The sequence below is a fragment of the Haematobia irritans genome, chromosome 1, assembly GCF_050003625.1.
Source record: "Haematobia irritans isolate KBUSLIRL chromosome 1, ASM5000362v1, whole genome shotgun sequence".
Lineage (NCBI taxonomy): Eukaryota > Metazoa > Arthropoda > Insecta > Diptera > Muscidae > Haematobia > Haematobia irritans.
In genome coordinates this window covers 187,046,403-187,060,458 of record NC_134397.1, presented here as the reverse complement: position 1 = coordinate 187,060,458, position 14,056 = coordinate 187,046,403, and the positions used below count along the sequence as shown (strand labels likewise).

General features: G+C 29.3%; 1 protein-coding gene across 12 annotated transcripts in view; it reads right to left on the bottom strand.

Moving 5' to 3' along the window:
• scrib (scribble planar cell polarity protein) overlaps positions 1 to 14,056 on the bottom strand; it is a 712,308-nt gene that overhangs the window by 202,148 nt on the left and 496,104 nt on the right. For 9 of the 12 annotated variants that reach the window (XM_075292328.1, XM_075292330.1, XM_075292336.1 and 6 more), the window contains 2 exons: positions 9,577 to 11,277; positions 8,857 to 9,345 (listed from right to left, as the gene is read on the bottom strand). The exons of 1 other annotated variant lie outside the window; for it this stretch is intronic. In XM_075292328.1, coding sequence (XP_075148443.1) covers positions 8,857 to 9,345; positions 9,577 to 11,277 — 2,190 coding nt within the window. The remainder of the gene's footprint in view (positions 1 to 8,856; positions 9,346 to 9,576; positions 11,278 to 14,056) is intronic. 2 more of the 12 variants (XM_075292334.1, XM_075292335.1) reach the window with 2 other exon arrangements.

The window sequence follows — 14,056 nt, the reverse complement described above, 5'->3', positions numbered from 1 at the left end:
TTAAAAAAATCATCACCTTTTGCTGCGGAGGAAATTTACAACATAAAAAGTGGAACAACAATGCAAAAACCAACCAATATTTTATTTTTATAGAAAATTTTTTCAAAATTTTATTTTTATAGAAAATTTTGTCAAAATTTTAGTTTTATAGAAAATTTTGTCAAAATTTTATTTTTATAGAAAATTTTATCAAAATTTTATTTTTATAGAAAATTTTGTCAAAAGTTTATTTTGTAAATTTTTTTTTCTATAGAAAGTTTCATTGTATTTTATACAAATTTTTGTCAAAATTTTATTTCTATCGAAAATTTTTTCAAAATTTTATTCCTATAGAAAATTTGGTCATCATTTTATTTCCATATCAAATTTTGTCTATATTTAATTTCTATACAAAAATTGGTCAACATTTTATTTCATTGTAAAAATGTTTTCTTCTATAGAAAGTTTTGTCAAAATTGTATTTTTATTCAAAAATTTTTTCAAAATTTTATTCGTATAGACAATTTGGTAAAAATTTTATTTGCATCGAAAATTTTGTCAAAATTTTTTTTATATAGAAAATTTTGTCAACATTTATTTTCTCAAAAATTTATTTCCAAAGAAAATGTTATCAAAATTTTATTTCTAAAGAAAATTTTGTCAAAGTTGTATTTTTATAGAAAATTTTGTCAAAATTTTATTTCTATAGAAAATTTTGTCAAAATTTTATATCTATAGAAAATTTTGTCAAAATTTTATTTCTAAAGAAAATTTTGTCAAAATTTTATATTTATAGAAAATTTTGCCAAAATTTTATTTTTATAGAAAATTTTGTCAAAATTTTATTTTTATAGAAAATTTTGTCAAAATTTTATTTTTATAGAAAATTTTGTCAAAATTTTATATCTATAGAAAATTTTGTCAACATTTTATTTCTATAGAAAATTTTGTTAAAATTTTATTTCTATAGAAAATTTTGTCAAAATTTTATATCTATAGAAAATTTTGTCAAAATTTTATTTCTATAGAAAATTTTGTGAACATTTTATTTCTATAGAAAATTTTGTCAAAATTTTATTTCTATATAAAATTTTGTCAAAATTTTATTTATACAGAAAATTTTGTCAAAATTTTGTCAAAACTGTAGAAAATGTTGTCAAAATTTTATTTTAATGGATAGTTGGAGAGGAATATTTTGCAAAATCTACCAAAAGATCAAGAATACTACCGATCTACCAAATTTTATTTTTATAGAAAATTTTGTCAAAATTTTATTTCTATAGAAACTTTTGTCAAAATTTTATTTCTAGAGAAAATTTTATCACTGTGGAAAATTTTGTCAAAATTTTATTTTTATAGAAGATTTTGTCAAAATTTTATTACTATAGAAAATTTTGTCCAGATTTTATTTCTATAGAAAATTTTGTCACAATTTTATCACTGTAGAAAATTTTGTCAAAATTTTATTTCTATAGAAAATTTTGTCAAAACTTTATTTCTATAAAAAATTTTGTCAAAAGTTTATTTCTATAGAAATTGTTGTCAAAATTTTATTTCTATAGAAATTGTTGTCAAAATTTTATTTCTATAGAAAATTTTGTCAATTTTTTGTTTCTATAGACAATTTTGTCAAAATCTTCTTTCTATAGAAAATTTTGTCAAAATTTTATTTCTATAGAAAAATTTCGCAAAATTTTATTTCCATAGAAAATTTTGTCAAAATTTTATTCTATAGAAAATTTTGTCAAAATTTTATTCTATAGAAAATTCTACCAAACTGCAGCAACCGTGTATGGGACCATAGTTGAACTTTCATGAATATGGGATAATTTTTCCCTTTATATTTAGAAGGATGAAAACGGACGGATAGCACGTGGCGTACTGTGCTAAGTGTAATGATAGACTTAATCACGGTATTTATAAAAGATGGCACTATCATTTTAAGAAAGTTGCACAAAAAGTGGCACAATTTTTCAAAAGAAAAAATATGAATTAAATGAGCTTATATTAACTTTTCATATAGAATTTCAAATTTTTCTTTAAATTAGAAGAAAAACTATCCTACGAATAATTTTAGCTTAATTGACAAAATATATTACAATATAGTTTATCTTCTATAGGAAATTTCGTTGCATGCTTTTAGGCGGTCCTTAGGTCCTTTTGGAAAAATATTGTACAAGAAGGACAAGCGTTTATTATATATATCCAGACTTTTTAAAAGATAATAATGTCTCATTGAAGATTTCATGTGAGTAGCTATATTTTAAATTTTGGGACCATTTGTACATTTGAAGTGTCATAAATATGTGATATTTTGGTTTTCTTTATATTTCGACCAAACCAATTATTGAACAACAAATAGAAGGATGGACGGACAGCAAGTGATGTACTGGCACAGATACTAATTGAAATTTTCGACCCCATCGCGGTATCAATATAAGGTGCCACTCTCATTAAAAAAAAAATCACAATAAGTGGAACACTTTTTTCAAATGAAATATGAATAAAATATGAATAGAATTGCAGAATTTATCACAAAAAAGTGGTATCAAAAAAAAAAATAATTAAAAAGTGCCACAGCTTGACAAAAACGTGGCACAAAAATATAAAAAGTTTTGCATTTAATGACACAGAAGTATCACCGCTGGAAACAAAGTGGCAAATGTGCAACTAAAGTGGCACAACGGTAACATTGTTCGAAAGGAATGGAAAAGCAAAAGGGGAAGTTTCTTCGGAACCCGAAATTTTACTGCTACAGCAAATTTTCTCAAAATTTTATTTATATAGAAAATTTTGTCAAAATTTTATTTCTATAGAAAATTTTGTCAAAATTTTATTTCTATAGAAAATTTTGTCAAAATTTTATTTCTATAGAAAATTTTGTCAAAACTTTATTTCTATAGAAAATTTTGTCAAAATTTTTATTCTATAGAAAATTTTGTCAAAATTTTATTTCTATAGAAAATTTTGTAAAAATTTTATTTCTATAGAAAATTTTGTCAAAATTTTTTTTCTATAGAAAATTTTCTCAAAACTTTATTTCCATAGAAAATTCTCTCAAAATTTTATTTCCATAGAAAATTTTGTCAAAATTTTTTCTATAGAAAATTTTGTCAAATTTTTTTTTTATAGAAAATTTTGTCACAATTTTATAGAATTCTACCAACTGCAGCAACCGTGTATGGGACCATAGTTGAACTTTCATGAATATGGGATAATTTTTTCCCTTTATATTTAGAAGTATGAACACGGACGGATAGTACGTGTCGTACTGCATAAGCTAAGTGTAATGAAAGACTTAATCACGGTATTAATAAAAGGTGGCACTATCAAAGTTGCACAAAAAGTGGCACAATTTTTCAAAAGAAAAAATATGAATTAAATAAGCTTATATTAACTTTTCATATAGAATTTCAAATTTTTCTTTAAATTAGATGAAAAACTATTCTATGAATAATTTTAGCTTAATTGACAAAATATATTACAATATAGTTTATCTTCTATAGGAAATTTCGTTGCATGCTTTTAGGCGGTCCTTAGGTCCTTTTGGAAAAATATTGTACAAGAAGGACAAGCTTTTAATATATATATCCAGACCTTTTAAAAGACAATAATGTCTCATTGAAGATTTCATGTGAGTAGCTTTATTTAAAATTTTAGGCTATGGGACCATTTGCACATTTGAAGTGTCATGAATATGGGATATTTTTGTTTTCTTTATATTTCGAGCAAACCAATTAAGGAACAACAAATAGAAGGATGGACGGGCAGCAAGTGATGTACTGGCACAGATACTAATTGAATTTTTCGACCCCATCGGGGTATCAATATAAGGTGCCACTCTCATTAAAAAAAATTGCACAAAATGTGGCACACTTTTTTCAAATGAAATATGAATAAAATATTATTATTATTTTAAAAAAATATTTTAAAATAATAATAAATAATTTAAAAAAAGAGGCACAAAAATATAAAAAGTATAGCATTAATGGCAGAATCACCGCTGGAAACAAAGTGGCAAATGTACAACTAAAGTGGCACAACGGTAACATTTATCGAAAGGAATGAAAAAGCAAAAGGGGAAAGTTTCTTCGAAACCCGAAAGATCTAAAAAGTATCAAAAGTTTTCAAAGGACAATAACATCCTATTGAAGATTTTATGTGTGTATTTATATTTAAATGCGTAAGTTATGGGATAGTGTGCAACTTTAAAAAAGTTGCACAAAAAGTGGCATACTTGTGTGGGATTTTTCATACATAGAAACAATAAAAATGCGGTGTAAAAAATTAATTAAAAAATGTTATGGCATTTAGTGGCACAAAAGTATCACATGAAACAAAGTAGCAAATGTGTAAAAAAGTCGCATAAAACGTGGCACTTTTTGTTAAACAAAATTAATTGATTTTTTCACTTTATTAATTTTCAGTTAAGTTTTTAATTGAAAATTTTGGTCTCAAAACTTAAGTCAGTTTTTGATTGAAACAATCAAATGTTGTCATTTTTAATTATTTAAAATTATTGTATATTGCAGTAATTTTATGCTTATCTTATGAGAGATTATACTTTCTTATGAATTTGACAATTAGAATTATTGTTGGATTTTTCTTTGGATGTGAGTCCAAATTTAATGTGGAAGTCAATATTTCGGAAAAAAATTTAGTTATATTTTTATTGGATTTTTTTTTAATTTAAATGTTGATTGAGATAATAAATAAATTAATTAAGATTGGAGACATTTTCAGAGATTTTCTTAACTGACCATGTATTTTATTTTGATTAAAAAATGTAATTGTATCAGTTAATTTCTAATTGATTACGTTTTCAGCTTCAATTCGATTTTAAATTGAATATAGTTTGGTGATATATTTTTTTGGCGTATGTGTATAAAAACTAGCCATTTCTGAACTAAATTTTAAATTAAATTTTTAATTAGAAAAATAATTTATTAATTACAATATTAATTGGGATAATTAATAAAAAAACTTAATAGAAGTCAAATATTTGTTTAACTGAATTTATATTTTAAATAAAAAATTTAATAGTATCAATTAAGTTTTTAATTGCTTACTTTTCCATCATCAATTAAAATATGTTGGTGATATTTTTTCCGTGTACTAAGTTTTCCAAACAAAAATTAAGATATTTCATATGTACAAATATCCTAAATATCAATGATACCATGGGCTTATGTTCCCAAAAATTATTGAACAGTATAAGATACCATTTACATCCTCGCTGGAAAAATTTCATCATGCCAAAAACTTTATAACAGATATCCTTTATTTTCCTTCCATTCGAAAACTTAAAGAAATTGAATTTTCCATCAAACACCCAAAAACAAAACTACGAAAAGAAATTTACATTTTAATTACCAAACAAGCCATTATCATTCTCATTAAAATCTTCTGTAAGGCTCGGGTGATGAAAATAAAAATTCTGACTAAGAAAGAAAAAGAGGCTGATGGCACTCAAACCCCCCGCCTAAAATCACAAAATATTGACAACCTCAAGAGATTATCGTTAAGTGTGATGATGGTGAGTGGTTGACTTTTTGTATGGACCACTTGGCAAGGAAGGTTGACATTGAAAGAACAAATTGCCCAAGTTAAGAAATATACAAATGAAAGAAAAATAAAAAAAATATATATCTATACAAAAAAACATACAGCCTTAGGTCTAAAATCCAGCTGTATACGAAATAAATGTCATGAACAGCAGACCAATGCTAAGCAGACAACTGCAATTACAAGGCCATCATCATAATCATGGCCCTGCCCCTCAATTGTCCTGCGATGATATCGTTATTATAATTTGTTCGGAGACGTTTTTGTAGCTGTATGCAAATTGCCAAAAGCAATATGGTAATGTCCCCTCACTTATTATCGTTTACTTAATTTAATACCAACAAAATACAATTATTTTGGCAAATGAAAAAACCACCATGTAGCCAATATTAGCCCCAGCATAAAGTCGGTCTGTCAATATGCCTTATTTTGTTTGTTATACGTTTGTCCTATTTTTATCCACGATATAAATGTTTAAAAAAATTTTTTGTCATTTTAGTTTTGAACAAAAACAAATATAGTTGACTGCCAGTTTTGAGTGGCCCATTGCGGTTGACTGGGGATTTCCTAAAAAAACGAAAAAAAGGACACAAGAGAAAGTGACAGAATCAACCATGCATTAGAGGATTCATTTAAGAATTGGACTTATATCAATTCTACCCACATCCGAGAATAATCGAGAAATCCACACTGAAGGCTCGTGCGGGGATTAGGGAATAATCGCTGGTTGATTTTGTCATATTAGAGACAGCATTGGGAGAATCATCTATAAGATTAGGGGTACATTTAATTTCTTGTTGGTAACATTTAATTTTTTAATAATTTATTTTAATTCGATTTATATCAATTAATTTTATTTTTAATTAAATTTAATTTAAATATTGAATTTTATTTGTTTTTATTTTAAACTTAAAAATTCTAAATCTTAAATGTAATTAATTGATATAAATTATTATAATAGAAATTAAATGTAATGTAATTTAATCTAATTTAACACAATTTAATGTATTTGTATTTAAATTTTAAAATTTATATTTAAATTTAAAAATTTTTATTTAATTTATATTTAAATTTAAAATTTTTAATTTTTAATTTAAAATTTTAAGTCTTAAATTTTAAATTTTATTTTTTAAGTTTTTAATTTAAAATCTTAAATTTTAAATTTAAAATTAAACTTTGAATTAAATTAGAATTTCATCTAATTTAACTTAATTTAAATTGTATTTAAATTTTAAATTTTAAAATTTACATTTAAATTTAAAAATTTTTATTTAATTTATATTTATATTTTAAATTTAAATTTGAAATTTTAATTTGAAATTTTATGTTTTAAGTTTTTAATTTAAAATTTTAAGTTTTAAGTTTAAAATTTTAAATTTTAAATGTAAAATGTAAAATTTAATATATAATATTTAAAATTTAATATTTAGAATTTAAATATAAATTAAATAAAAATAAATAATATAATAAAAAAAAATTAATTTAAAAATTTTTATTTAATTTATATTTAAATTTTAAATTTTAATTTTAAATTTTATGTTTAATTTATGTTTGTTTTTAATTTAAAATTTTAAGTTTTACGTCTAAAATTTAAAATTTAATATTTAAAATTTATAATTTAATATTTAAAATTTAAAATTTAATATATAATATTTAAAATTTAATATTTAAAATTTAAATATAAATTAAATAAAAATAAATAAATAAATAATATAATAAAAAAAAAATTAAATAATAAAAAATAAAAATTTTTATTTAATTTATATTTATATTTATATTTAAATTTTAAATTTAAATTTTAAATTTTAGGTTTAATTTATGTTTGTTTTTAATTTAATATTTAAAATTTAATATTTAAAATTTAAATTTTAAAATTTAAAATTTAAAATTTAAAATTTAATTTAATTTTAAATTTTAAATTTTAAATTTTAAATTTTAAATTTTAAATTTTAAATTTTAAAATTTAAAATTTAAAATTTAAAATTTAAAATTTAATTTAATTTAATTTAATTTAAATTTAAATTTAAATTTAAATTTAATAGACTTTTGTCCAACTCCACCTGAATTTAACACTCAAAAGAAAAATAAAGAGAACAGCAGCCCCAATCAAAGGATATCAAACAAAAACTGGCCAACTTTTTAAATCAGCCATTGAAAATATAAGAAAGCACAAAGCAAACCGCAAAGCTCCTGCCAAAAAAGGAGAAAACAAAAAACAAAAGTCCCACACAAGTTTTAGGCTGAAATAAAACCATATAAAAGCAATTGGCTTAATATAAACTAATGAAAAAATTTCCTATAAATGTCCCATTATGTCCCCAGATCCCATAACCAAAATATCCAAACAGAAAACAGCCACACACTAAAGCTTAGCCAGGAGGAAAATCCGAGAGACAAGCAAGCAAACCACCAACACCATTAGATGACAAAAAATCCTTAAAACGATACTCCTCCATACCAAGAAATTGACACCCAAACCCCCCATTTTCGCCACATAATCAAGGAATGAACACCAAGGAAAAGGAAATGAGAAGCCTGAATAGCTGAAGCTTCTTAAACAGTGGTCTCCTTGCCACTGGCAGCTGTGGTATTAGGTGTTGGCGGTTGATTGGCCCGGCGACTGTCACCGGTTAAACTTAACTGTGGTTGCGATTGAGAACGCAATTTAAGCGGACGGACACCGCCTGGTGGTGGGGCAGGAGCTTTACGCAATTTTGTTGGTTTCAATGGACGTCTGGGTGGTAACGGCGGTGGAGGTGGTGGCGACATTGAGGAACGACAATTTAATGAGGTATCACTACTACGTCTGGAGTCGAAAAAGGATGTATTGCTATAAATAGCCTCCTCTTCAATGGTGGAATAGATGTCCTCCATTAGGCCAGCGGCTTCGTAATAGGCACTACTGATGTTATTCACTTGAAAGTTTTGCGAATTGTAACGCCGATGTAGCGAAGAAGTGGAGGAGTCTATGGAAAATGATGAAGTTGAGGAGAAATTTACCATGGGCGATGTGGTGGTATTCTGATAATTATTTTCAGTGTCGTGAGCCACCAGATCGGATATTGAGTGGAATTTCAAGTCACTATAAGAGGGTGTGGGTGGTGGTGATGACACCGGGGGATCTACATGGGAGAATTTGGGGTTAGTAACCTCAGAACGCCTAACAACTTGGTGGTATTTAGTGGAATTATTTGTGGAGGTCGTGCTTGAAGAATTGAACACTTGGGTGCTGGTGTTGGGGGCAGTGGACGAGGGAGCATTAGCAGTAGCAATCTGCTGTTTCGTTTGCTCATCATGATTAACTTCACTCACCACTATGCGCTGCTGATGCATATGCAATTGTGGCGTATGCTGTTGTTGTAGAATAATATGGTGGTGGGTGGTTCCGCCAGAAGTACTGGCTCCCGTCAGCAGGGCTTGAGGCAACAACACATACCCAGTAGATCCAGTAGCACCAACACCACTACTGCCACCACCAGTACTCGGAGCCGTCGTCAAAGCTATAATAGACTGACCCGGAGCCAAAACATGAGCCGCACTTGGCTGTTGGGGTTGTGGCAAATTGGAATATTGGACTGGTAAAATTTGAGCTGTGGGAAAGATTTGTGTGGGCGACAATGGATCAGGCTGAGGGCGTGAATGAGGCGGATTGAATACTGCAGTGGATGTAGTGTTGATGGCTGAGCTAGTTGGTGTTGTTGTTGTTGTGGCCGCCCCTCTTGTTATGGAGGAGCTAAGTTTTGGAGGAACCCCCACCAATCCCGTAGCTGATGCCGGTGATGATGCTATATCCAAACGTTGCTGGTCAGCATGGGAAAGAGAAGATACAGAAGATGTTTTGAGGTTAGTATTTACAAGATTGGATGTGGAATCACTTGAACAAGCCGAACTACTGTTATTATCATGGGTTATAAGGGTGTCTTTGATCAGGGCATAGGATATGGTAAGGCTAGGATCATGTAGGGTTGATGGAGGTGGAGATGGTGGTGGGGGAAAGTCTAGGTCTTCACAACTATCTTCGGAAGCATTTACCATGTGTCTATGTCTGTGACCGCTGTGTACACCGGGCACCGGGGGAGCCAATTCATGCGGCACCCCCAATTCGGGAATGTGGGCTTTACTGCCCGACTTCTGACGTATCTGGTTTCGTAGCTCATTCTCTTGCAATAGAATTTGACGATGCTCCTCTTCGGACACCAGAATATTATCGGGAGAGTTTTCGTGTATGAAATCAGCAGGACGGCGTTGAGATGGTGGCACTTCATCGATGGATGGTACAGCATACATAGTGTGAACCGGTGGTGGTAGGGGCGGTAATATTTCCATATACTCAGACTCTAGAACTGTGGGTGGTGGTTGCATTTTGGGCGGCAATTTGGGAAGGGTAGCAAAATTTACCGGTGGTGGAGGAGGACTTTCTTTGGGTCGGTTAGGACTTTTCGGTGAAGAGGCAACAACTCTTACCGGCAACTTTTGGGAAGGTGTTGAGGGACGACCATGCGCGACTTCATGTATTTCATTGGTATGGGGATCATGTTCGAAGACGGCAAAGTCTCCATGACCCACATCGGTATTTTGAAAAGTCTCCAAAGCATAATTACGCATTAGATCGGCTTTCTTTATCTTGGGTTTGGGAAGCAGAGGTGGAGGTTGTTTTTTATTCATCTTTTGGCTATAGAGATTTTCTGTGGACTTGGAGCTTTGCTGCGATTGTGATTGCCATTTTTCCGTATGCAAAAGATCCTCATTCGATTTCCAACCCGATTTGGGGCCAAAGAAATAACTCTCCTTAGGTGAACGTGGAGATTTCGATATGGCCTTGGCTATTTCGGTATATTCATCATCGGTGCGACTCTTATCCAGGAAAGCTTCACGGAAGGGATTATCTCTTTCGATTTCTCGGGATACCAAAACCTTCTCACCAGCTGGTGGAGGACTACCCAGGCGTATGGGTGCTGGTGAAGTACTACGAGAGATTGCATGTTGGACTACCGGTGATTCGATTTCTTTGATTCTGGCCACTGTGGGAACTAAAGGAGGTAATTTTTCGGGCCGTTTTTTCTCTAACGAAGAGTTGTTGGATGATGAAGGACTGGTCGAACGTAAAATTCCTTTACGTGGTAAACGACCCTTGGGTGTGGCATATTCCTGCTCCGATTCATATTGACGTGTGGTATAAGTTTCGGGTGTTTTGGAACGTTCATAATCGGATTTCGAACGTTCATCTCCACTTAAATCGAAACTTACCGACTTACGATGATGTATGCCACCATATGGCGAGGAGGATGAAAGATCTGGAGTACTACGACCCGAGGAGGTTTGTAAGCGGAATTTGTGCATTTTTTGGGTATCACTTTCCGAATCACTGGTATATGGATGATTCGAGGGCCGGGATTTATCAAAAAAGTCCGAATCGGTATCAGGATGATCGGTTAAGGTATTGGGGGTAGGAGTTGCAATGTCATTATCGGCGTCTTCATTTTCTTCGTCATCATCATCTTCGTCTTCATCTTCATCGTCCTCATCATCATCATCCTCATCATCTATGATATAGACAGGCTCTACTCTAACATCATCCACTTGGTCTTCATAGTCATCGTCATCTTCATCCATATCCTTCTCATTTACCATTTGCTTATACTCATAGTGAGGATCTCTTTTGTTTGGAGTTTTTGTTGATTTGGATTTTGCTCCTCCTCTATTGTTATCTGGGGATGCAGCTGCTGCCATATTCTGTATGGATGAATATTCATGGTTGGTTTTGTTGGTTTAAACCACATTTTTTTGTTGTTGTTGAAAATTTTCAAATTGGAAATATATTTTTTGGTTTTTGTACAAGAACAAAAAAAGTTACGGTGTGGATATATGTAAACATTTTTTTTGTTTAGTAGTTGTGGTTGTGATGGTGTAGGTGTTGATTTTATTTTGTAAAAAACAGTTTTTTTTATATTCGGTGTTGGAAAAAAGAAAACGGTGAAGAGATATAAAGAAAATTTATTAGAAATTGGTGTAATTTAAGGTTAAAATATGCGAGCACAGGTGTAAGACATTTAACGGCACAGGACGTTTTTTTTTGTTTTCTCTGGTTTTGCTTTTTTTTCAAATACATTTTTTTTACTGGGGAAAGTGATAATGATGATACTTGGTTGGTGGTTGTGGGTTATGATAATTTCGGGGTGAATGATGACATGACACTTTTCAAAGTAGTGATATGATGATGATGAAGATGGTGAGATGATGGTGCTTATGGTTGTGATGATGGTGATGGACGTTTCACAATATGCCAATAGCTTTTCCAATATTCTTCCTACACAAATCTCAATATGGATGAAGGTGATGAGAAAGCAAATGTCAGCACAATATTCATTATGGCATATTGGGATTTGGCAGTGTGTGGGAGGGAGCAAGAAGCAAGTGAGTGAGTTGGTGTGAGTGAAAACCCATACAAAAAGAGTTCATATGTTTTTTTTTTTTACAAAAAAGCCTACGAGCCATACTTTGCATATGATGTGGCTAAAAATCTTTAACACTTTTGCTTTTAGCCACAAAAAAAAACAACCACAAAATGAGCGAACCAAGATACAAAATAAGCTAAATTTTGCCATTAGCAATAAGAAGTGAAGAAAATAGAAACCAAAGAAGTAAAATGGTAAGCTATCCAAGGAAACGGAAACAAATGATAAAGACAGAAATGAAATCAATGACATGACATAAATCAGTAAAAGATAGTGATTTAGCATTGCCCACATGGGCCCAGAAAGAGCGCTGGTTCTATACTCAAGAGATATTTGCAAAGCTCCAAAAATTACACAAGAAAAAAACCCTAATTAAATTGTATAGAATATTCGAAATTGGAATATTAAATGTATTTACTTCAGATAAAAACTTTCACATAAAGGGTTTTTTAAATTAAATGAAACCTTTTTTTCAAAACAAATGAAACCTTTTTCTTTACATAATTTCTAATAGGAGCTTATTGGACATGAAGATTATGAAATTGTTATTACTAAGTTATTGAAAAGAAAATGCCAGATACCAATCTCCAAAAGCCTTACTACCAGGGATGAAAAATGCAGTACTATAGTACTTTGTTCAATACTTTTTCACCTTGGTCAGTGCCGTAGTACCCCTTCGAATGATTTAGTACCTTTTCTGTATACAGTTTTGGACCGATATCAGATTTATGGTACAATAACTTTGACAAAATTTTTTAATATTTAGAGAAAGTCTATAACACACTTACTTACAGACCAGTTCATACGAGAAGAAAATCTCAATTTTGTAAAAGTCATAGTTAAAAACACAATTTTCTTGAATTTCAAGAATGTTTTGGTCGGAAAAGGCATGGGATTCTTCATTAAGTATCCACACGAACACTATCAAGATAAGAAGTTATCGAATCACTACAGCCACGATTGAAACTTGAGACAAAAATTATCTGCCAGCATTTGGAGAAAATCTTACTAACAACTACCAATAAAATATTATTGTGAAAAACATATTTCTATAGAAAATTTTGTCAAAATTTTATTTCTGTGGAAAATTTTGTCAAAATTTTATTTCTATAGAAATTTTTGTCAAAATTTTATTTCTATAGAAATTTTTGTCAAAATTGTATTTCTATAGAAATTTTTGTCAAAATTGTATTTCTATAGAAATTTTTGTCAAAATTTAATTTCTATAGAAAATTTTGTCAAAATTTTATTTCTATAGAAAATTTTGTCAAAATTTTAGTTCTATAGAAAATTTTGTCAAAATTTTATTTCTATCGAAAATTTTGTCATAGTTCTATTTCTATAGAAAATTTTGTCCAAGTTTTATTTCTATAGAAAATTTTATTAAAATTTTATTTCTATAGAAAATTTTGTCAAGATTTTATTTCTATCGAAAATTTTGTCAAAATTTTATTTCTATAGAAAATTTTGTCAAGATTTTTGTTTCTATAGAAAATATTGTCTAAATTTTATTTCTATAGAAAATTTTGTCAAAATTTTATTTCTATAGAATTTTTTGTCAAATTTGTATTTCTATAGAAATTTTTGTCAAAATTGTATTTCTATAGAAAATTTTGTCTAAATTTTATTTCTATAGAAAAATTTGTCTAAATTTTATTTGTTGTTTTTTTTTTTTTTGATCTCAGCTTAAAGCCATGCATTGACTAAACTATAAGTGTAGCTTAACCAACAGAGGAAAAGTATGCTTGTCAAATTTATTTGGGCAAAGCCCTATAGACTGCAAGATGGTTGGATGTACAGCTGTTTCGGAATTACCACATTCCTCATCAGCATCCTCTATTTGCAGCAAAACTATCAACCAATTATCAGAATAAATTCGGGTAATTCACTCAACCCAAAGTGAACTACACTTGAACCTCCCGAAAAAGGGGTTTGATAGTCGGCTACTGCCTAAACAAATTTGCCAGCATATCTCTTTTCCTTTGCCAAACTCAAATCATCGATTTGAATGTATTTGGCTGGGATTTTTTTTTTTTGAGCGTGCTTCCTCTATCTTC